The sequence below is a fragment of the Papaver somniferum genome, chromosome 1 (genome assembly GCF_003573695.1).
Source record: "Papaver somniferum cultivar HN1 chromosome 1, ASM357369v1, whole genome shotgun sequence".
In the NCBI taxonomy this organism is placed as follows: Eukaryota; Viridiplantae; Streptophyta; class Magnoliopsida; order Ranunculales; family Papaveraceae; genus Papaver; species Papaver somniferum.
In genome coordinates, this window is record NC_039358.1 from 234,830,134 (window position 1) to 234,852,719 (window position 22,586).

The window sequence follows — 22,586 nt, forward strand, 5'->3', positions numbered from 1 at the left end:
GGATTTAGCTACTCATGATGAAAAACCTCTCAAAATGATTCATTGATGCTCAAAAGTTGTTTACAATCAAGAGAAAATGTAAATATAATCGGGTTTGCAACGCATATAAACGTTACACACTGCTGTTACAAGAGCGACAGAAATGAAAAGCTGTTCCCTGGTTGAATCGACCCACAGCTGAGTGTCGCAGACGCTTGCAAAGAACGACTGCTGATGCAAGTCTGTTCTTCCCGTTCTTCCTCTCTCGCACCAGCAGAAACTTTCTCTCTGTATGGTTTTGTTCTTTGATTCTCTCGACTCCAAACTCTCCCCCAAAACTCTCCAACCCTTCTATGAGTCTCGTAACCTCTTTATATAGCCAACAAGGGATGAAAATATCCCGTCATAACTCTGAATCCTCTCGGTTGAATGCAAGAATATTTTCTCTTTACTCTCACAGGAATCACCGAGATTTCCTTGTATATATTCTAAACATAGAATCCAACGTCGTAGTGATATATTCTCAAATAACTTCCATATATCCGAACCAATCACCAGAGATATTCCCGGTCCCTGTTGTGAACAAATTCTCGAGAATATCTCCCAGAATATTCACGTATACCCTGTTTAGCTCTCCCGGATTTTCCAGCCACTTCTGGCCCTTCAACTCACCCCTGTTAGCTTCCTATAAGTCCATAGAATAATCCCAAACATTTCCAGCCCTTTAATCTCCTTAAAACTACCCAAACAATTATATCGAAAATCTTCCAGGCGTGAGAACTAGTTTCCCGCCAAATTTTACGTTTCAAATGTTGAAGATGGGTTACCCCCTAACCAGTCCTGGTGTCCCTTTAGCAGCTGCCTGGAAATGGGTCACCCCTTAGTAATTAGGTTACCCCTTATCCAAAATCAAGGGTCCGTATAGCAAGTGTCCTCTGGGGCATTTTCCGCACTTTTTTCGGGGTTCCTCCGGGGCATTTCTGGGGTACTTCCGGTACACTTCTGGGGCGCTTCCGGCACTCTATCAACGGAGGTCCAAACGCCGCATTTTCAGCCAATTTCGCTGCAAATCCTTATTCTTCTAAAACACCTACAGGGACATAAAAAGCCATAATAAATATAAATTCGAGCACCAATAATATACAATTGAGATTATATAAGACACATAAATGTGCCTATCACTTCTTTAATACCATCTTCAAACAACTGCCCTACTCCAGTTAAGATGTTGACCCGAGCATCAGACTTCTTCGGGACCTTTTTGATCAAACACACATCATCAGTGACGTCTTCCAATTCAACTATCTCATCGCTTGAAATACAACTTGATGATGACGAAGAAGCAGGAGCAGGAGCAGAAGAAGATGATGAAGAAATAGAATCAACACAGGTCCTTAACTGGATTTCAAACTTCACCAAGTCAATCTCTTGTGATGTGCATAGTTAATGAAAAAACTCAAATCCAAATCATGATTGATAACATTTGAGATCCCTTCTACAGTGTAACCAAAAGAATGAGGTCTTAAGGAACATAAGGCCACTTTTGTTTCACCACACTTATCATCTCCTTTACAGTAATTGATCCTGAAATAGGATGCGAGATGGTCTGATTGCAAAATTTGAACTATGCAACAACCATCTTTAGCCTGCAATAAAAAATAAACAAATGGTGGTATTCAGAAAATATAGAATCAACAGTCACAGTCGATCCAATAAATATGGATCAAGAATCACAGTTTTGTATCAACAATCATACTTGATCCAATAAATATGAATCAACAATCACAGTTGATCCAATAAATATGTGTAAGCAATCATAGTTTTGGATCAACAGTCACAGTTGATCCAATAAATATGGATCAAGAATCACAGTTTTGTATCAACAATCACACTTGATCCAATAAATATGAATCAACAATAACATTTTTTGATCAACAATCACAGTTGATCCAATAATCTGTGTAAGCAATCATAGTTTTGGATCAACAGTCACAGTTGATCCAATAAATATTTGTAATCAATCACAGTTGATCCAATAAATCTGTGCAAAAATATCATATTTGACCAAATAAGAGGTAGTTAAAGCATGAATTTCAATGCAAACCAAGAAGAAGCAGTCTAAACTACCCTAAGCTACATATAGTATTACGTCGCACCTCACTCGGGGGCTATGCCCCCTCGTGAAAGTTAAATTCAATGTAGAATGTGAGAAACATAAAGAAAAGTTAAATTATCAACAAGAATGAATGCATCATGATTACCTGCAAAATAAAAACACAAAATACAAACATTTTGTGTTCAGAAATTTGGATCAACAACAACAGTTGATCCAAAATAAACTAAAAATCATCTTATTTTTTGTATCAACAGTCAAGGTTGATCCAAAATAATATCTAAATTTCATCAAAACATAATCAGTAGTGTCTAAATTTCATCACAAACAAGATTCTTCAACATTTCAGCATAAAAACCTAAGTTGATGAGCAGATTTAAGAAAAAGAAAGTGTAACTAACAAATCAAAAATTAAAAAATACCTGTTTAATAGAAGAATAAGGATCTCGACATCAAACTATATGAATATCAACCAATCTATCTAACGGAATAATCACGAAATCAATCTTCCCACATAAATCACGATCTCTGCATTAATAACAAAAAAACAAAAAATGTACATAAATATGAATGAAACGAACATGCAATCATCAAAAACAACTATATGAATCTTCAAATAAACATCAACAGTACCAATTTGTTTCAGAAAGACAGATCCAGTGAATTCTGTTGTCAATGGAAATTTCAGTTAAACAGAGCTAAAATCTCCGATTCGTTGATGAATCTTGCTGCACGAATGATGAAGAAGAAGGAGGAGAAGATGAATTTCAACCTCCGAATCGTAGATTGAAATGGAAAACTTCGAAGAAAAATTTCACGAGCTAAGATTCAGTTGGATCTCTCTCTCCTTCGGTTTTTAATTTCCGCTAATAAACGAATTTTGATTTGATTTGTTATTGTTGAAATATATACAAGAGGTATATTTGGAAGAACCCTGATTTTGGGCATACCTAAATCTTTCTAGGCATACAAAACAATAGTCACATCTTGGGTGACCTTATAGGTACCCTATGGGTAGTTCAATTACCTATATACCCTTAATACAAAAATCTAAAATCAGTTTTCTAAAAAATCAAAATCAGTTTCCCTTACCATCTCTTCTTCTTCCTCCTCCTCTAGCCGAACTCTTCCCCCTCCTGCGAAAAAAAATTCATCATCGTGATTAATTATCGATCCGTAAAAATTTGATCGTCGATTAAACTCAACCACATAATGACTCGTACAAAGAAAAGCAGGGACTAGGCAAACCAAATCGTCTTCTAATCCATCAATTGAAGAAGAAGAACCAATTGAAGATGAAGGTGTAGAAACTGAAAATCAACCACCAATTGAACCAGAAATTGAACCAACTGCATCTTCAACTCCGGAAATGAGGATAAGAAAGCAAGTTTTACAAACCCAATCTCCTATTTGCTGTTTTTCATCGATTAAATCACGGTTACAGTGTTGGGTTCGGCTCAAAATTGAGTTGCGTTTTTAGCCGAACTGTTCTTCACAAAAGCTTCCTGTAAGTGCATATCTACAGTTCGACATGAAATTTCAAGTCGAACCTAGTCACAGATAGAGATGCATAGAGGTTCGGCGTATTCGATAATCATAATATGTGCCGAACCTAGCACATTTACGAGGTTCGGCTATTACAATATTCTCAATATATGCCGAACCAATAACAGTATTTTAACCCAAAAAATAACAAATTGATGTTCGGCTCATACGATTTTCGAAATATAAGCCGAACCAGTAATTATTTTTTTTCCGAGCTATTCAGGATGTTGTTCGGCTTACTATGAAAACTTTCATATAAGCCGAACTAGTGTCTAGCAAAAGGGTTGGAATTGAAAATTATAGGTTCGGTGCATGCAGTAAACAGATTCAGTGAGCCGAACCGTTCATCAATTGGTAGATTCGGCTCATAGATGTGAGCCGAACCTCAACCTGTTTTGCCGAACCATGATCCAAAAAATCATCTAAACAACCTTTATAATTCTGAAAATTATCTTAATCACTAAACAAAATATTTAATCATTAATTTATATTACTAACACTAATACGTAAAGGGCAGATTTGCCATTAAATTTTTTTTGGGTTAAGAGGTAATCTGATTTTGCTATTTCACAACCTTTTTTTGTCTTTATGCAGTATGCCTAGTAAGATTTCAGTATTCCCAAAATCAGGATTCATTTGAAAGTCCTTAATTTGTTATTGGGCCCCTGATGGGCTTGTCCAAGGAGAGGGATAGATTGTGTGATAAGGATATTTATAAAGTCCATCATAGGTAAGGACAATAGTTCAATTTCCACAAGTTCCTTTGGAGCCGTGCTTTGAGATATCAATTGTGAGAGTGACGTTGGTAATATTATGAACTGAAACTACATTTCCTCTAGAATCCAACACGCAGTTTCAAACAAAAAAGGCCCGAAAAAAAGACAGCCAAGCAATTAGAGACTCAGGCAAGGCAATTAGAGATGCAGGCAAGGGAAAAAATCAACCTGTGAGAATGATGCAAGGGCTATTGTATTAGATATTCCTTCCTCTTATTTATAAACCTTGTGCATTCGTCTATGGAACTAAATCCAGAGGATCATTCCAAAGCTCAAGTTCCGTAATTAGCTTTTCATACTAGAAAAGCCCAGAGCAGGCTAACCAATCTACAAATTTGCATTTTAAAGCTTTCAAATAGTAGAGCATAATAAGAAAGGAGAACTTCACAGCAAAATAAGAAACCTCCCCAGCAAAAAAAGACTAGCCGGATGCTTCATAAGACCTGATACTTTCAGAGCTACTTTAACAAGTTTTGAACTTTATACATAACGTTACAAAAAAAACTTCCACCAGAAAAAGGTTTCGGAATTAACAGCCTTGCTATCTAAAGTGGGACACTGATGGCCTTCAATTTGTCAAAAGTTACCTCCCTGTAAGAAACAAGAATGTGAAATAGAATTAGAAATAGTCAAACAATATGAGAAACAAATCATAAGAACCAACTGTCATGGTTCTGTGTTGCTACATAATATACATTAACAACAAAGTACGAAAGGAACCCCAATCAACCTCCACTGTGTTGATGGTTATTGGTCATGTAATCAACATCTAGCAGTTCAATGTTTCTCTCCAATCAAGGAAGGTTCCGACGCAAATGGTAAACTTGCTAAGCAGGAATACTACAAGTAGTAAATGAAAAGGCAGAAGGTAATAAGTATAATGGTACCTAACCTTAATGCATCTTGAAGCTCTCGATTTTCAGAATCCAGTTTCAAGCCATCGGAAAAGGCAACTGCTGCCTCATCAAGCCTCTGGAGCAATACTTATACAAAAGGATTTCAGTAAAAAAAGAAGAGAAGAAAATAAACCGACAAGGAACAATTGACAAATATGAAAATTGACGAATATTTACATTCAGCAATTTGAGTGCTGCGCCCGCCCTAAAAAACGCCTTAGGCCAGTCTGGTTTTTCCAACAAGCATAGTGTAGCATCTTCAAAAGCAAGATTTCCTTTGTTTAAGTACACATAGCACAAACTCCTGTTGGATAGCACAGCTGCATCACCAGGTTTTATGCTGAGGGCCTGAAAAGCAAATCACTAGATCGATCAACCCATCAATGGGAGAAAAAAACACACAAGACAGGTTGAAAGATAGAGACTAAGAACCGACAAAACTTTAAGATCAATTTCCACATTTGGGAATATGCAAAGATAACGTGGAAATTGTGAACGTTAGTGGTTTCCCATCCTAACTAAACCATACGAGAAACAAGTGCCTCTGGATACAAATTACACTATGCAACAACTTTAAAAAAATCAACTAAGATGCACAATTAAGTTGCTTATAGGATAAGCATAGGTGACACTGATTCTTGAGGAACAAAGATGCTCTTTTTCTTGTGTAAAACAGTGTGGTTGAGGCACAAAAGAAGCCACTGTTCTAAAATTTGATTCAAAATTTTGAAATAAGCATATAAGGAACAGGATGGAAATATAGGCTTGTACCCTATTACGTTCCTAGATCATGAATTGAGAGACCTACACTTCTAGTATAAATGTAGACGTTCCCTGCAATTCTCAAATGATCCAATTTGTATTGCATTTGATTTTATGAATGCTTAGAAATCACTAATTAATCCTTGGAAGGTGTACGCATTCTTATTTCACCTTCCATAAAAAGTCTACTTTTAAAATCCAAAAAATCATCTCATAGCAAATCACCACTTCTTTTTATATTAAGAAAACACAATAGAATACTAAAGAGAGGATCAAGTAAGTTGCACTTCTAGAACAAGGAAGAAATAATCTAGGCAAATGAAGAGAGACCAAAAGTAAAATCAGCTAACTATGTTTTTAACATTTGGATCTGCACCAGCATCAACAAGCAGCTTGATAATTTTGTTACCCCCGCAGCAAGTGGAAGAGCTTTTATTCCATCTGGTGCACCATTTGGATCAGCACCTGCCTACACAGATGACAAAAATATTTACAAGAACAAGTTATATAGGGCATATTTACAAACCCAAAAATGCTTTAGGAAACATACTGAGGAACCCAACAAACACAACACCAAAGAATCCTTAGATATACATGTATGATAAAAACACCGTCACTACTCGCTAAGAACCCATTCAAAAGAAATGAAACCAAGAGGAACATGGAAATTTCACTAATTTACATCTGAAATCAAGAAAAGATACTTAATCTGCATGGATAGAATAGGATAGAGTTTACAGAAACTGTACATAATTTGACAAGTAATAGTCCGAATCATTCAATACTAGTCTAAATAGATGTTAACAAATTCTAACAAGAATGTCGAAAAATATTTCTACCTTCAGTAATAGCTCCACGCACTGCCAGGATTGGGAATGAATAGATGCGTGAAGTGGAGTAAATGTATCATGGAAAACCAAATTCGGCTGCAAACATAAAACAGAATGTAGATTCAGTGACCCTTTCTCAAAGGAGAATAAAAGAGGAGAAACTATGGAAATAAATGAAAAATTCAAGTGCTTACGTTTGAGGAGTTTGAGTTCACCAACCTGAGCAGCATTGAGGAACATCTTAGCTGCAAATAAACAACCAGACAGACGGATTAGTACTCCAACCATAAAAATGAAAGAGAAAACAAGTGTGAAACAAAACTCTAATTGGGGTTATAGGTTGTACGGACTTGCAGCTGGATTGTTCTCCATGGTGAGAAAAGAGGAAGATGAAGAAGAAAGAGGGTTTTTCGCTCTGGGAAACGGGTAGGAGGAGGAAGAGAGAAGGCGAAGAGGAAAAAAAATTGCTTTTGAAAGAAGAAGCGCCAAGGATGGATTGGACTGACTCAGAGAGTACACTGAAGCAGCTGTTGGACTAGGATGGATGTCAGTCTGAATAGTCTGAATATGGTAAATGCTCGACACGTCTTTGCTCCTAGGGTTGAATAGAGTCCACGGTAAATTCTCTAGGTAGGTGTGCTTGGAAGCTGTCTGGAATTTTAGAAGCTAAAAAGTTAAAATCATATTTTAGCTTCGGACTTTTTGATTTGAATTTGCCTACTAGAATCATTTAAAAGTTATTTTTGGACCTAATTAAAATCGAAAAGCCAAATAATAGTTTGATGTTACTTTGGAAGTGATTTCTGGAAACAAAATTAACCGTACGACTTAATTAGAAAAGTTAGAAATTATGTTAGAGACTATTTGGAATTTAAGAAGCTAAAAAAGTTACCAAGTTAAAAAATGTCTGAATATTATAAGCTAAAAGTTAAAATCCTAATTTTGCTTCAAAACTTATGAATGGAAATTGCTTACATTTGGAACCATTTTAAGGAGTTACCTTTGGACAAATTAAAGTCAAAAAACCAAATAATAGTTTGAGAATATAATATGGAAATGACTTCTACAAGCATTTTTTTTTTCTCTGTAAAGTAAGTTTTGATTATTTTGGTCCCGGAATTGAATTTTACTTATGGGAGGAAAAAGTAAACTTATTTCTAACATCTGACCACCCTCTTAATTTTGATTATTTGGAAATTATCTTTACACTTTACTGATATCCCTAAAAATAAGGTGGCCCTGACTTGTTCGATGATATATTATTTTTATCATGGATTCCCGGAACCACTAAACCGGTGGCTCCTAAAATACACTTTGGGAAATGTACGTATCCTTGGATTTTCCTTCAATCATATTTCTTGGTAGATTTATCGAAGCTCTGGTGTTTGGGTAGTGACTATTCTCTAGTATTCGTAAGATGTGTCCATCAAATCAAAGAGATTCAAAAATATCTTATATCATGCGGAACTTGTCAAAACAATTATCCGAAAATATTACTTTGAAATGACTTCTAAAAAAAAAGAAAAAAAAATCTACTTCGAAACGAAGCAAGCTATATTAAATTTTGCTTTTAAAATCCAACACCTTCTACATCTTAGTGTTAACTTATTTTTTAGCTGGGACTCTAGGAATTAGTTCAAATCACGGTTATACCAAACATATTACTGGTTCCACGAGCTTTGCTTAGCTGTGAATATAATTTGAAAATGATTTTTAAAAATAAGAAAAATTTACTTTTTACGAAGCATGTTTTTAATTATTTTGGTTCACATAATCGACGTATACCTTTGAGAAGGAAAAAACGAAAATGTTTCTGGCTCCTATCCACTTCTCAACTTTAAAATGATTACTTGAGATAGAAAATAATTAGTGAGATAAACTATTTATACTAATGACTCTAAAAATTAGGTGATTCCTAGCTGTTCTACATTGCTTTTACCACAAATACACATAACACAATGAATCAGGGGCACCTAAAACAATGACTTTAAAAATCAGTTTATCCGAGTTCCGAGTTTTCTGTTGACCCATCAAAGTTTTATTGTCCGGGCAATGACTCTTCTCTATTATCCGTAATGTGTTGCACATCGAATCAAAATGATTCAAATACCTCTGCCTATATCACGAGGATTCTGTCAAAAAAATTATATAAACATACTACTTTGAAACGACTTCTAAAAATAAAATGATAATAATACTTTCAGTAAAGCACAGGGACAGAGGCACAGTGAGACAAATGGGGTCTACGGACCCCACTTGTTTTGAAACTTCACTGTAAATATGCTTAGTATTCTAGTAATTTCAGCCATTTTATGGGGGCAAATTGGGTAGGAGGAAACTGAAAATGTAGGTCTCGTTGATTTTGATCCCCGGAACAATAAACTTTGACTCCGTCACTCGTAAAGCAATCATTATTTACTTATAATTTCCGAAATTACCTTTTGCTCCTGACATCCAAACACATTCTTAATTTTAAAATAATTTCTTTGAAACGATAAATAAATCAATTTAGTGAGGAATTCACATTTTTAAAATGATTTCTTTGGAACAATAAATAAATATAAATATAATTTTAGTGAGGTAAACTAATTTTAGATTTGACCATGAAAATTAACCCAAACTTGTAGTTATACCAAACATGTCAATTGATATAGTTCCACGAGCTTTCTTAGGTGGTGGTGTATAGACAGACCATCACAGTCTAGTGTTTGAAGGTAGCACTAGCACCTCACCAGTCACCTCTATCAGCTCTGCTGCATATCAAAACAAAATCACGTGGCCCTGTCCTGTCACGTCAAAAACGACCCACCACCGCCATTGACTCTTTTCCTCTTCTAGCTATATATCTTCTCTGCCAAGCTTCCTCTGCAAAACCAACAGTTTCTACGAATGCCTGTCATTTGTTTTTTACCTGCCAGTCCGTTTCATTCACTAATTCTCCACTCAAAACTTACTTTATTTTCTTCTCAGTCTTATCTTCTTCACACCTCATTCGTTTTCAAAACCCATTTTTCAAGTTGTTTCAAATTCCTCATTCTCAGAAAATGTAAACTTCATTTTTTTTCTTCTGCCCTTTTCATATTCTACTACATTCTCCAACTTCTCTTACCATTTAAGCCCTCATTCTCACTCTCTGTTTTTTTCCTTTTTCTTTTGCTTGTTACTAAGAAGCACTCATCATCATCAGTCACAGACCAAGATTATATTAGGTACTAATTTTTCTAGCTCTCTGCTCTTTTCTCAAGAGATAGTGGCAAACCCTTGTTTGTTTTTCCTTGATTTATTGAATTTTTCTAACTGTTATCTGTACATAGATTAAGCATAATTACAGTGCTAATTTAATGTAATGGCCATTTTCCCCCTTTTGTTCTGGAAGATACAGAAATCTTAAATTTTAGGTCTAATTTTGTATTGATTTGTTCTTCTAATTTTGTTTGTTTTAGGTTTAATTTTGTTTGTTAATTTCTCCTTGCATTTCTCTGTTCCTAGGTCTAATTTTGTGTTAATTTTTTGTTCAAATTTTGTTTGTGTTGGGTGTAATTTTCTATTGATTGAAGAGAAGCAGACTAATTTCAAGGAAATCCGATCAGTGTTTATTTTGTTTAAGTTTCCCTAATTTTGATTTAACTATTATGATTTTGAGTATGTGATAATTAGGTAAAGACTGGGTACGGCATGCTAACAAATCAATTAGAATCTCAAATGGGAAATTAGTGTGTATGTTATAGGAATGTGTAAGAAAAGAGTTGCCATAGTCATAGACCTGTATGTTAACGTGGAGGCAATTTCCCAGCATGAATAGTGTGTATGAGTTGATAGGCTTAATTTGTTTGTACCATGGAGAAAATCTTTGGGTTGATCAGTCGCGAAATAGCCCTTCAGATTGTTTTGCTGATTTGCTAGTATTTGTTGTGGGCATTGATGAATTTAGGACTGGTATTGGAGAATGAATGTGCCTGACATTTAAAATCTTTTCACAGGGGAAGGATTGCAACTTGTGTAGCGACTAAGACAACTTACTATTGAAGATGTCAACTTCAGAGATGACTTCAGGGAAATCTTACTGCAACTCGTTTAAGAATAAGAAGTTTAGCTTCGACGTTGGTGATCCTACTTTTATAGCTCCAGATGGTGAAAATGAAAAGCCTAAAATTGCAATTATCAAGCATATAACAGAAGACAGTGATGGGGAATTGATGGTTATGTGCCAGTATTTGTATAGACCGGAGGATGTGGCAGATAGATATGGTAGAATGTGGCAACGGTATGATGATAGGGAGCTGTTCTACAGTTTTCACCAACAAGAGATTCCCAGTGTGTGTTTGATGCACCCTTGTAAAGTGCATTTTGTTCCCTCGGTGGACAAAGTTCCTGTTCGTACACAGCATCCTGGCTTCATTGTACTAAGGGTTTATGATCATGAGGAACAAGTACTATGGTGGATAACCGATAGGGATTTTGAGAAGCATAAACAAGTTGAAATTGATCATCATCTGCTGAAAACTCAACAACTGTTGGGATATGACATGGAGATGAAAGAGGAGAAAGCCGAATATTCTTTGGAGGAAGCTGAGATTATGGAGGAGGAGGTGGAGGAAAATCAACCACATATACCTGTAGAGGAGGATGCTTATGATATTGATGCAATTTTGGCCAAGGCACTTACAGGAGATGATGTGAGAGATAAATGCTTGGGACTGCTTTTCGAGGAAATAAACTGTACTGCCTACAAAGCATCCAGAGATCACCATCCTAAGGTTGTTATGTCAGCGTTAGTTGCTCTAGAGAAGGCCTGTTTTAGAACTCGAGGTGAGAATTTGGCTAAGTATCAGCAAAAAATGCGACAGTTGCGTTTTAACCTGAAGAGTACTGTAGATTTGGCTAGACGTTTGATTGATGGCGAGTTGGAAGCTTCGGCAGTTGTGGAGATGACAGCAGAGGAGTTAAGGAAAGGATGTCTGTCAGCAGAAGAGAAAGCAGCCAAAGAAGAACCAGAGGAGCAACATATGGATACGGCGGATATTCCGTGCCCAAGATGCAGTGAGAAGAAAGTGGGTCTGCACAGCAACATCCTCAGACCAGGACGTGCTGCCGGCTATCAGTTGGAATGTTTGAAATGTGGTAAGACATGGTTCTCGCCTAGGTTATGAGGTGGGGATCAACACATATACATAACATCTGGTCTTAGAAGCCTTTAAATCCTTTTAACTGGGTAAACAATCTAGGTCCATCAGAACTCAGCAATACAAAAAGTAGCATATTATATATACTGATATAGATATTAGTTGTAGTTTTTGAGACAAGCATATTTTGGTTTTAATTTTGCAAGTATGCAGGCTTGAGATATAACTACACAGATATCGAACACTTGATGCTCTGCCAGACTTGCCAGCACAGGTGTCTCTTCCTATTTGTTGCCTGTATAGATATGTTGCATCATTTTCCTATGCTAGGATTTGACCAAGCAGATGTTACAATCCTTGGTTGAATCTATTTGGAGATGGTCAGGGGAAATTTTACCGTTGGATAAATAAATCCCGGATGATAAGATTACTTGCAGGAATTGATTGAGAGGAGCATTATTCTAGATTGTTTTTCAGACAACAAAACCATCAACTCCATAGAACATCCTGTTGAGAAATTCAAGTTAATAGTGCCTCTCTGAGTTTAAGCAAATGGAGATACATTTCCATGTCTCTAAAACCCTCCCTCCGTTTATCGTTGTTACCAGCTCCTAACAGCCGGAAAGGATTGCTCTGCCGCCTTCAATTATTTTTGTTAATAAAATGTGATTTGAGAAGATGAAAAATCATTCTCACCGGGTGCAAATTTCCACACAAAAGGCAGTGCCTAGTGTTCACATGGAGTAGTCTACCAGCAAACATATATACCCTAGCTTAATTGGGGGCCAAACATTTTAATTGGGGGCCTTGCACTAGAGGACAAAAAATGTCACCCAATTCTAATTTGGGTCACCCCTTAAAAAAATATTTTCTAAATGGCTAAAATGTCCCTAAATAATTAGTGATAATCTTAATTAATTAGAGATAATATGATTTAATTAGAGTTTAATTCTTTTTTTTCCAGATTTTTTGTCTGCAATTTTGTGTCTGATTTTTTTTTCTGCCCAGAGCTGTATGAAAAGTCTCATGGTATTGAAAATTTTCAGTGACGACCCTAAACAGTCGTTAATTTTTCGATTGTTTCAGTGACGATTCTAAACTGTCGAAGATTCATTAATGGCGGAAATGTACAACAGTTTTGAGCCGTCATAAACATAATCAATTCCCTGACGATCCTTTGGAAGAGTTTTTATTGTTTTAGTTATGTATCTGACGACTGTAAACAGTCGTTAATGTTTTAGAAGTGTCGTTATAAACAATCGTTAGTCTCTAAAAAGAGTCGTTATCTTCATCTTAATGGCGGAAATGTACGACAGTTTAGAATCGTCATATACTTAATCAATTCGCTGACGGCATTTTAGAAGAGTCGTTATTGTTTTAATTATGTATATGACGACTTTAAACTGTCATTAGTTAGGATCGTTAGTTAGGGTCCTCATTTGAAAAAAAATAAAATATTCAAGGATAAAACAGTATATTCACGATCGGATTAATACGCCCCTGAACATTTTGGGGTGCAAATAAAATGTCATGGCCCCAATCAAACAAGGATATATACAAGTGCCTACATCAAGAAATTTAGAGGATAGAACTGACTTTTCCATCCCCATCTTTAGATATTTATATGGGTTTGAAAACACTGTTGCTTTCCTCGCTCTCACTCTAAAATTTGAACTCACTAATAAAGTTCCAGATCTTCTTCACTCTCTCATCCAAAACCCTCTCTCCAAAACCTCTCTATCTGTTCTTCCATTTAACTCATCTAAGGGATTTAAACATCTGTAAATTAGTGAGTTCAGAAGTATTATTAACTCGGTTTGTGTGGTATTCACATTTTAATGGCCGGAAGAGCAGTTGGAATAGATCTAGGGACAACATATTCATGTGTTGGTGTATGGCAACATGATCGAATTGAGATTATTGCTAATGATCAAGGAAATAGGACTACTCCTTCTTATGTTGCTTTTGATGACACTGAGCGTATGGTTGGTGAGGCTGCTAAGAATCAAGAAGCTCTGAATCCTAAGGCTACAATGATTCTCAGCGTCATGCTACTAGAGATGCTGGTACCATCGCTGGCCTTAAGGTAATGCGAATTATCAGTGAACCAACAGAGGCTGCAATTGCTTATGGTCTTGATAAGAGGGCAACAAATGTTGGTGGTGCTCAGAATGTTCTTATCTTTGATCTTGGTGGTGGTACTTTTGATGTTTCTGTACTTACCATTGAACAAGGTAACTTTGAAGTTAAGGCTACAGCTGGAGATACCCATCTTGGTGGAGAGGATTTTGATAATAGGATGGTAAGTCATTTTGTAGCAGAGTTTAAGAGGAAGCATGAGATGGATATTAGTGGGAACCCAAGGGATCATAGGAGGTTGAGAACATCATGTGAGAGGGCAAAGAGGAACCTCACATCAAATGTAAAGACAACCATTCATATTGATTCTTCATACCAAGGAATTGATTTTCTTACATCCATCACTCGTGCTAAATTTGAAGAGTTGAACATGGACTTGTTTCTGAAATGTTTGGAACCTGTTGAGAAATGTTTGGCAGATGCTAAGATGAACAAGAGCGATATTGATGATGTTGTCCTCATTGGTGGGTCAACTAGAATCCCTAAGGTTCAGTCTCTATTGAAAGATTTCTTTAATGGGAAGGAACTCTGCAAAAGCATCAACCATGACGAGGCTGTGGCTTATGGTGCCGCAGTGCAAGCTGCCATTTTGAGTGGCGAAGGTAACGAGAAGGTGCTGGACTTGGTGGTGGTGGATGTAACTCCTCTTTCTCTTGGTGTTGAGACAACTGGAGGTTTTATGGATATTATCATCCCAAGGAACACCCCGATTCCCACCACGATGGAAAAACTGTACTCTACCAGAAGTGACAACCAAGCTGAAGTGATGGTTAAAGTTTACGAGGGTGAGAGAACTATAACCAGTTTCAATAACTTGCTGGGTAAATTTCTGTTGGAAGGAATTCCTCCAGCACCTCGCGGTTATCCTAAGATCACAGGGCGCTTTGATATTGATGCAGACGGTATATTGACTGTGTTTGCTAAAGAAGAAACATCAGGGAGCAAGAATATGATTACAGTTACGAACATCAAAGGTAGGTTTTCTAAGGATGAAATTGAAAGGCTAGTCTGAGAGGCAGACAGATACAATGCAGAAGATTTAGAACACAAGAAGAAGGTGAAAGCAAGGAACTCTTTCGAGGAATTTACACATGACATGAAGAACAGGATCAATGATATTGGAGGGAACCTAGCACCATACATAAAGTGGAAGATTGAAGATGCAATCAATGACGCCATAAATGGTTGGATAGCAATGAAGTAGGTGACATTGATGATATAAACGAGAAGATGATGCAGTTAGAGAATGTATGCAATCCTATCCTGAATAAGAGGCACAAGCAGAGTGGAGCTGGTGTTAAAATCAAAATCGAGGAAGTCAACTAATCTGGGGTTTGTTTTCCACTTTCTACTGTTGGTTCTCTCAGGTTCTTGTCTCACCAATCTTTTCCTGTTTTGTGATTCTACTTTATAATTTTTAGACTTGGGTAATATAATAGTTAGGCTATGGGTGTTTATCTTTTGTTAATCAGCTGGTGGTCCATTTAGTCTTAGCATACATGGCTGTGCTGTTTTTGTCAACTCAAACTGCATGTAATAGGGATTCTAGTCTGTTGTGATCTCTAGTGTGGTTCGTTGGATTTCTTTATTTCCAAGTCAAATATGACACTTGAATGTTGATGCTCATAGTCGCAAAACCCAGAATTGCTTCTTCGCCTTGTATTCATCTTTAGAAATTTTGTTTGGTATTCATCTCAGTTTTATGCCAATCTGTGACTTGATTGATACACTGCCAGATTTGCAAGCACAGCACAGATACTGTCTGTCTCTTCCAATTTTTGCCTGCATAGATATGCATATGTTCATATGTTCACCTCTAACTATTGTAAGATGTGCTTACGTGAATATGACCAAATCGTGCAATTATTTCGGGGATGCAGTCTGTTTGTAAGTTTTTTTGTATTGCTGCATGGCTCATACTCATTGTGAAATCTGGTTCTGTTCTTTTTTGTTCTTTTGATTTGTGGTCCTGTTTGTAAGTTGTATGCAAATGCAGCTTCAAACTGCATGTATACGACACTTGAGTGTTGATGCCCATAGTCATAAAGGTGTGATTTTGCAGAATTGCGTGTTCGCCTTTTACCCATCTTTTCATTTATCTACTTGGTCACTGCTTGGAAAACAGCTCAAATTTATGCCAATCTGTGACTTGTGATTTTCCTGCATCTACTTCTTCCCCAAATTAGAACACTTGATAGTTGATACTTTGCCAGACTGGCAAGTACAGGTGGTTCTTCCAATTTTTGCTTGTGTGGATATGATGCATCATTCTCCTTAGGATTCGACTAAGCAGATGTTATAATCCTTAGTTGAATCTATGTGCAGGGAGATGGTCGGGGGAAATTTTACTATTGGATCCTTCTTAGATAAGCAACTGTAGATTTTTTAATTGTAGAAGATGCAGCAGAAATTGTATGCAATCCTATCCTTCAGATGCACAATTAGCAGGTTGGAGCTGGTGTTGAAATCAAAATCGAGGAAATTGACTAATCTGGGGTTTGGTTTCTACTGTTGATACGCTTGAGTTCTTGTCTTAGCAATTTTGAAATATTTTCCTTTTTATGATTCTGCTTTTTAATTTTTAGACTTGGTTAATAGTTAAGCTGTAGGTGTTTATCTTTTTGTTAATCAACCTGGTGGTTAGCGCATATAGCTTAACTGATGTAGTACATCTTTCTCTGTATTAACAATGGTTGTTGATCCTTTTCTTTTGTATCAACTGTAACAGTTGACCTCATGCTTTTGGATCAACTATGACTGTTGACCCCTTACGTCAGTTTAAGTTAGTTTGCTTCGCAAGTATTTCCTTTTCTAATTTTCGTCAAACTTTTTCCTTTAATCAGTTCATGCAAGTCTATATAAAGGATGGAACTCTTGTTTACAAGACACATCTTATTATCAATATTATTATCAAGTTTGTTTATTAATCTTTTACCTTAGAATCTTGATCCTGGAATCAGTTTTCTATTAAGTTTCTGACGGAACTTAAACCTATTCTTGTTACCCTTATCTGTGCTACACTATTGACACTTTTGTCAATTTTAACGTAAAAACTCCATTGTGCGAGGAGTGTAGTCATAGATGGGACATCTCAAACACCATTGTATATATAATTTGAGACCGAAATACCGGCCTCACATTGAAAGTTAGGCCAACAACTTGAATTCTAGAGTTCCTGGCCCCCTACCAATAGAAATCAAGGGCCACCAATCTACGATAATACAAAACATAACCTATTACTCCTCCCTTCCCTCCACTATTCTCTCATAATTCCAAATATACTACATCTCTATAACGTGGTAAACCTTACTAAAACCCTAAACCCTACTAAAACTCTAAAGAAAAATGGTAAAAGAACACCGAGATATACAACCTTCTCCAACGCCATCGTTAACAACAGATGAAGCCTCTCATAATCGCTATTTGCGCATAAAAAGAATCAGAGACAAACGCCAACTCCCAATGCATCTATCAGCCAAGGTTGTTTATAGATCCAAACTTGGGTTTCTTTTTTCGCTTTGCGTTGTTGATCATATATTACGTGTTCTTACAGGATTTGTAGTTACTTGATCACGTTTTTTGAAATGGTATGGTAGATTTAATGTTCATAACTTGAGCACGTTTTCTCATATGCTTTGTTATTTTTTTTAAAGTTCCCTGTACTTGATGGATTGTGATTTTTTTTGGATTGTTATCTAAATGGAAGATTTGGATTGTTTTATCAAGATTAACCGTTCCTTGATTCTAAATGGCAGATTTGGAAGCCACTTTGTTAAAAGGTAAGATATACAACCTACCCTTTCCTGCAATATACAAGCCCTAATTCTCTTTCCTTCCGTTCCCTTCTATTTTGATTTGGGATTTTGTGTTTCTTCATATTATTCATCACTTAATGAATGTTACTCCATATTTTCTGGCTCAGATATTTTTTTTCCTTCTGCAAAGAACGCAGAAAAATAAGAAATAAGATAAGTCAAAACCATGGCAATGAGAAGAACTGAAAGACACGTATCTCAAAGGCTCTTGAAAGGAGTAGGACTTACAACAATTTCTCTTGATCCGGTCTGCTAAACTTTCGACCACTAATTAGATTTTTTTTGCTTACTCATGGAGTATCTATTTACTGATATTATTGTGGCGAGTTTGTATTTAAGGTACAAATATGTTTTGAAAAAAGACGCTGAAATTGTCTGGACGGGAGAAAGAGGGTCCAAAAATCCTTGATCAGGTTATTTTCTAAGAAATAGTACCTCAGCCTTTTATCGCATTTACTGGTGTTAGTGTTCTTAGTTCTTACTCTATTTTTGATCCCTTATTATCATGTGTATAGAAGTCATTCCCGACTATTTTGAATTTTTGGTTCTTTCTTATGCTTTACTTATGTCAAGTAGAAGTAGCTATCCTTTAGCAACGATGATGAGCTCTGTTAATAAGATACGACACTCATTACTACTTAGCTGTGTTGAAGGTTATTTGAAATTAAGGAAAAAGTTTAAGTCATATTGGATGAACGAGGTCTAATGTAGGTATAGCATTTTCTTTCAAATGCATCTTTTAAAGTAAACTAGAGAATGAGTATTATATGCTCTATATAGTTGCTGCCAAAAAGATTAAAATTGGGTATGATTTCGTTTGATGGGTAATAGATACCAGTAACATACATTTAAAAAAAAAATGAAAGTTTGATCCGTGTCGACTGAGGGAAAATAAGTTGTAACCTAAAAATACATGCAATTTGTACGAGTAGTGACGGAGAATAGCCTGTCTCGGTAGTAGATCGAATAAAGTTTTTATGGTGTAAGCAATGCCATCTGATTTAGACATATAGTTAGTAATTATAAGAATCACTTCCTCTTTTGTATCGAATACATTTCTTAGAAGCTGCTAACTAACTGTCTCTTGGAAGATCAAGGGAAGTTACTTTTGAAAGGAAGAGAAGAATTTAAAGAACTAGGAAAATTTCAACACAAGCTCCTGTTTGTTAGAATACCTAAGTCGTATTTTATTGGCTATGTAATTTCATTGAATTCAATATTTGACAATTCTTAGCTCTACATTGTCTAGGATATCTCTTCAAGTTATGACTTCTAGATATTAGGTAAATGTTATGGTGGAGGATGCCATACTATGTGCATGTATTTAATTATCCTTTGTTCCATTCATTATTGTGGATGTATATAAAGAGTTCCTAACATTATGAATCGAATTCACTGTGGTTAATATTGGACTGTGATTGATATATTAGTAGTACCAAGAGCATGAGAGAAGAAAGACGATTCGGCGTGATAAAAAAAGGCCATAATTCAACGCGAGCATCAGAAAAGTCAGAACTAGGTCACCGGACTTGGTGATAGAAAGGTTTGTTCTATTAAAACAAGGGTCGCAACTTTGTTTAGGATACTAAGGTGGAAAATCTAATATGATTAAAAATTGTTTTCTTGAGACACATTAGTGTCATTTTCTAAATGAACTTATAAGATTCTCCGATGCAAAAATTTATAAGGACCATGTAGTTGGAAAAATGACTTATTAGAAATGCAGCAACATGCACGATTAACATATAGATGTTGAAAAATATGGTTTCATAGGGAGATCCAAACACGAGTACCAAAGTGTTGATGCAAATTGAGAAAGTTTTCTTAAAATTAAAAAAATATCAGTAACAACAAAATATGTTAAATACTTTTGTATGCTGTTATATGTACCCATTATCGTAGTTTTTTTTCTAAGTTTAGCGTGGTGCAGGCTAAATTTATGTTGCGCATCAAACAGGTGACATTGCTTTCTATTCAAAGTTAAGTCCGTTATTTGAAATTATTTGGTGGAATAACTGAAGTTGATGAGTTTGCGTGGAAGACTTAATAAGTATCCAGTCAAAAATAAAAATATTACCAAACTTAACTAATTTTTCTTTAGGCATCCAATCCATCTGAAGGTGAAGGACTGCAACATTCGCTTTTGTAGGTCTTAATGCTGAAGCAGATTGGAACACGTCAAAGAAAACAATTTAGTGCCAAAACATGTTAATTTATGAACACATTATATGAAGATTAGTATCAAAGAGAGAAAGAATGAATATTTCTTTTGTTCCCTTCGTTTATCGTTTATTCAAAAGATTACATTAAACAGGTTTGTAAATTTGTTTTGGTTGGTTGCCGTCTAACAAATGTTAATATGATCCCGTGCAACGCACGGAAAAGACACTAATAGTATTAATTAAGATGCGCTTTACATGAATATGACATAATCATGTAATTATTTTGAGGATGCAATCTGTTTTTAAGTTGCTACCACTGCCACATCAGTGACCATAATGCTGAAAGTAAATGGCTGATAGCCCATGTAGGACTATTAGAATGAGCATCCAATCCATTGTCAATTGGCGATCAATATCGCAATCATAGGAGAACAGATACAACATACTCAAAATTGCGTCGTCCAATGTGGGACTAATTAATACACTTAACTTAACCTCAAGATTACTTCAAGGCTCAAGCTGAAAAATCCGCCGTTGTTTAATGCCATTGAAGAATCCGTATTGAGCCTGACTTGTTTAATATGAACGGTTTTTTGGGGACCATGGTTATTTTGGGGACCACGGTTTTATTTTGGGTAAAGACATTAGAAGTAATTCTAGGTCATCCCTTATCTAGATATTTATATTAATACCTAAATTACGTTCTTGATTAATTTTTTGATAATGATTAGTTAGTGTTAGTTAGTGTTAACAATAGTTAGTGTAGTGATTAGTAAAATGATTAAGTTAAAGATAATTAATGAGATTAAAAAATCAGATGATTTTTTTTTAAAAAGAAGCAGAATTATTGAGAGATTAAAGTTGGAGAAAATGAAGAAGGAAAACATGAAAAACAAAGGATTTTACCAACCACAACCGAAGGAAGAGTATTTGGGTACCCAGGTATGTTTCAAACTTCGATAATGTTGGTTGAATTGCTCCAAATTTTCAAAAAAATGTAAATTTTTAAGGTAGATTTGGGCTTGTTCGGTTACCTTATGTGAAGAACAGGTTACCGAACTCATCTGAAAGTGTAGTTCGGTTACCTTTTCCATATACACAGGTTACCGAACTCGTTCTTTAATGGAGGTTTTTAGTTGTTCGGTTACCTTTTCCATACACGCAGGTTACCAAACTTTGTTTATAGGACTTACAGAGTAATGTTCGGTTGGTTCTCAAACTTTAACCCAACAACATATCTAACCGAACTCCACATGCATGCAATTAGTGAAGAGTTCGGTTTGTCAAGATTTTTGCGAACAAACCAAACATATTGGAACAAGTTCGGTTAAATTGAAACTCAACATAGTAGGCAAAATAACACAGTTCGGTTACATTGAAAAAAAAAAAATATCTTTTTGGAATATAAGTAGAGTTCGGTTAGTAGATAGTTTAGAAATTTTTGCGAACCAACCGAACAAGGTAGGTAAAGTTCGGTTATATCATAACTCAACATTGTAGGAAAAATAACACAGTTCGGTTACATTTTTTTTTTTTTTTTTTGGTATTATGGGTAGAGTTCGGTTACTAACTAGTTTTAGAATTTTTTGCGAACCAACCGAACTCGGAGTTCGGTTATGAAAAATTAAATTCGTGATAACCGAAGTGTTCTTCGTGTTCTTGGTTTCAGAATGTTCGGTTACAAAACTAGTTTTTTCAAAACTATTCTTAACCGAACATGCCACTTTAACATCCATTTAAACCATATTTTGATGATTTCTACTCAATTTTCCTATCCAAGAACGAATTAAAAAGATTGATGGGTTTTTCAATCGAACGAGGAACGTCAAGGAAAGAGAGAAGAAGAAGAGAATAAACTTTTTTCCAAAACTAAAAATTTTTCGATTGCTCTTTTGATTTTGATTTTGATTTTGGTTAATAAATTCATTTAGATTAGATGTATATGATTAGATTTATATAGTTATTAAGTTAGTTTTAATTTAAATTAAAGTAAAGTATAAATGGGTATTTACCTAACTTTGGGACACCCCTTATAAGTATAGGGAGGTTGGCCTAATAAGACCATGGTCCCCAAAAAAAAACCATGATCCCTAAAAAATCGTTCTTTAATATTTGCAAGCAGTTTTGACTTATCCAACAAGATTAATATTGCCTTGCATGATCTGTTCCAATTCAGCTATTAACGAGACATAGACGATATTAACGAGAAGATGCAGCAGTTATAAACCGTATGCAGATGTACAAGCAGGATGGAGCTGGTGTTGAGATCAAAATCGAGGAAATTGACTAATCTGGGGTTTGTTTTCTACTGTTATTTTTAACCCGAGGAATACTGTAGAATTAGCTAGACGTTTGATTGACTGCCAGTTGGAAGCTTCAGCAGATGGTTATTATTGAGAGTTGAGACACTAGCATAGGCTTGAGATAGAACTACACAGATATCAGA

At 35.7% G+C, this 22,586-nt stretch overlaps 2 protein-coding genes and 1 pseudogene across 2 annotated transcripts in view; 2 read left to right on the forward strand and 1 right to left on the reverse strand.

Moving 5' to 3' along the window:
- The window catches only part of LOC113319489 (26S proteasome non-ATPase regulatory subunit 10-like), a 42,525-nt gene extending 35,192 nt beyond the window's left edge, over positions 1-7,333 (reverse strand). Inside the window, exons 1-2 of the mRNA XM_026567744.1 lie at positions 7,252-7,333; positions 7,096-7,146 (exon numbers count right to left, since the gene is read on the reverse strand). Of these exons, the coding sequence (XP_026423529.1) occupies positions 7,096-7,146; positions 7,252-7,273 (73 nt within the window). The 5' untranslated portion in view covers positions 7,274-7,333. The remainder of the gene's footprint in view (positions 1-7,095; positions 7,147-7,251) is intronic.
- A 2,482-nt stretch (positions 7,334-9,815) lies between these two features.
- On the forward strand, positions 9,816-12,464 carry LOC113319473. Its single transcript, XM_026567726.1, has 2 exons — positions 9,816-10,110; positions 10,882-12,464. The coding sequence occupies exon 2, from the start codon at positions 10,930-10,932 to the stop codon at positions 12,049-12,051; it is 1,122 nt and encodes a 373-aa protein (XP_026423511.1). The 5' UTR covers positions 9,816-10,110; positions 10,882-10,929; the 3' UTR covers positions 12,052-12,464.
- A 1,398-nt stretch (positions 12,465-13,862) lies between these two features.
- On the forward strand, positions 13,863-15,489 carry LOC113272842 (annotated as a pseudogene).
- The last annotated feature ends 7,097 nt before the right edge of the window (positions 15,490-22,586 follow it).

Bases quoted from the DNA above. Each gene is read 5' to 3' on its own strand.
- LOC113319473 (XM_026567726.1), top strand. From the start codon at position 10,930: ATGTCAACTTCAGAGATGACTTCAGGGAAATCTTACTGCAACTCGTTT.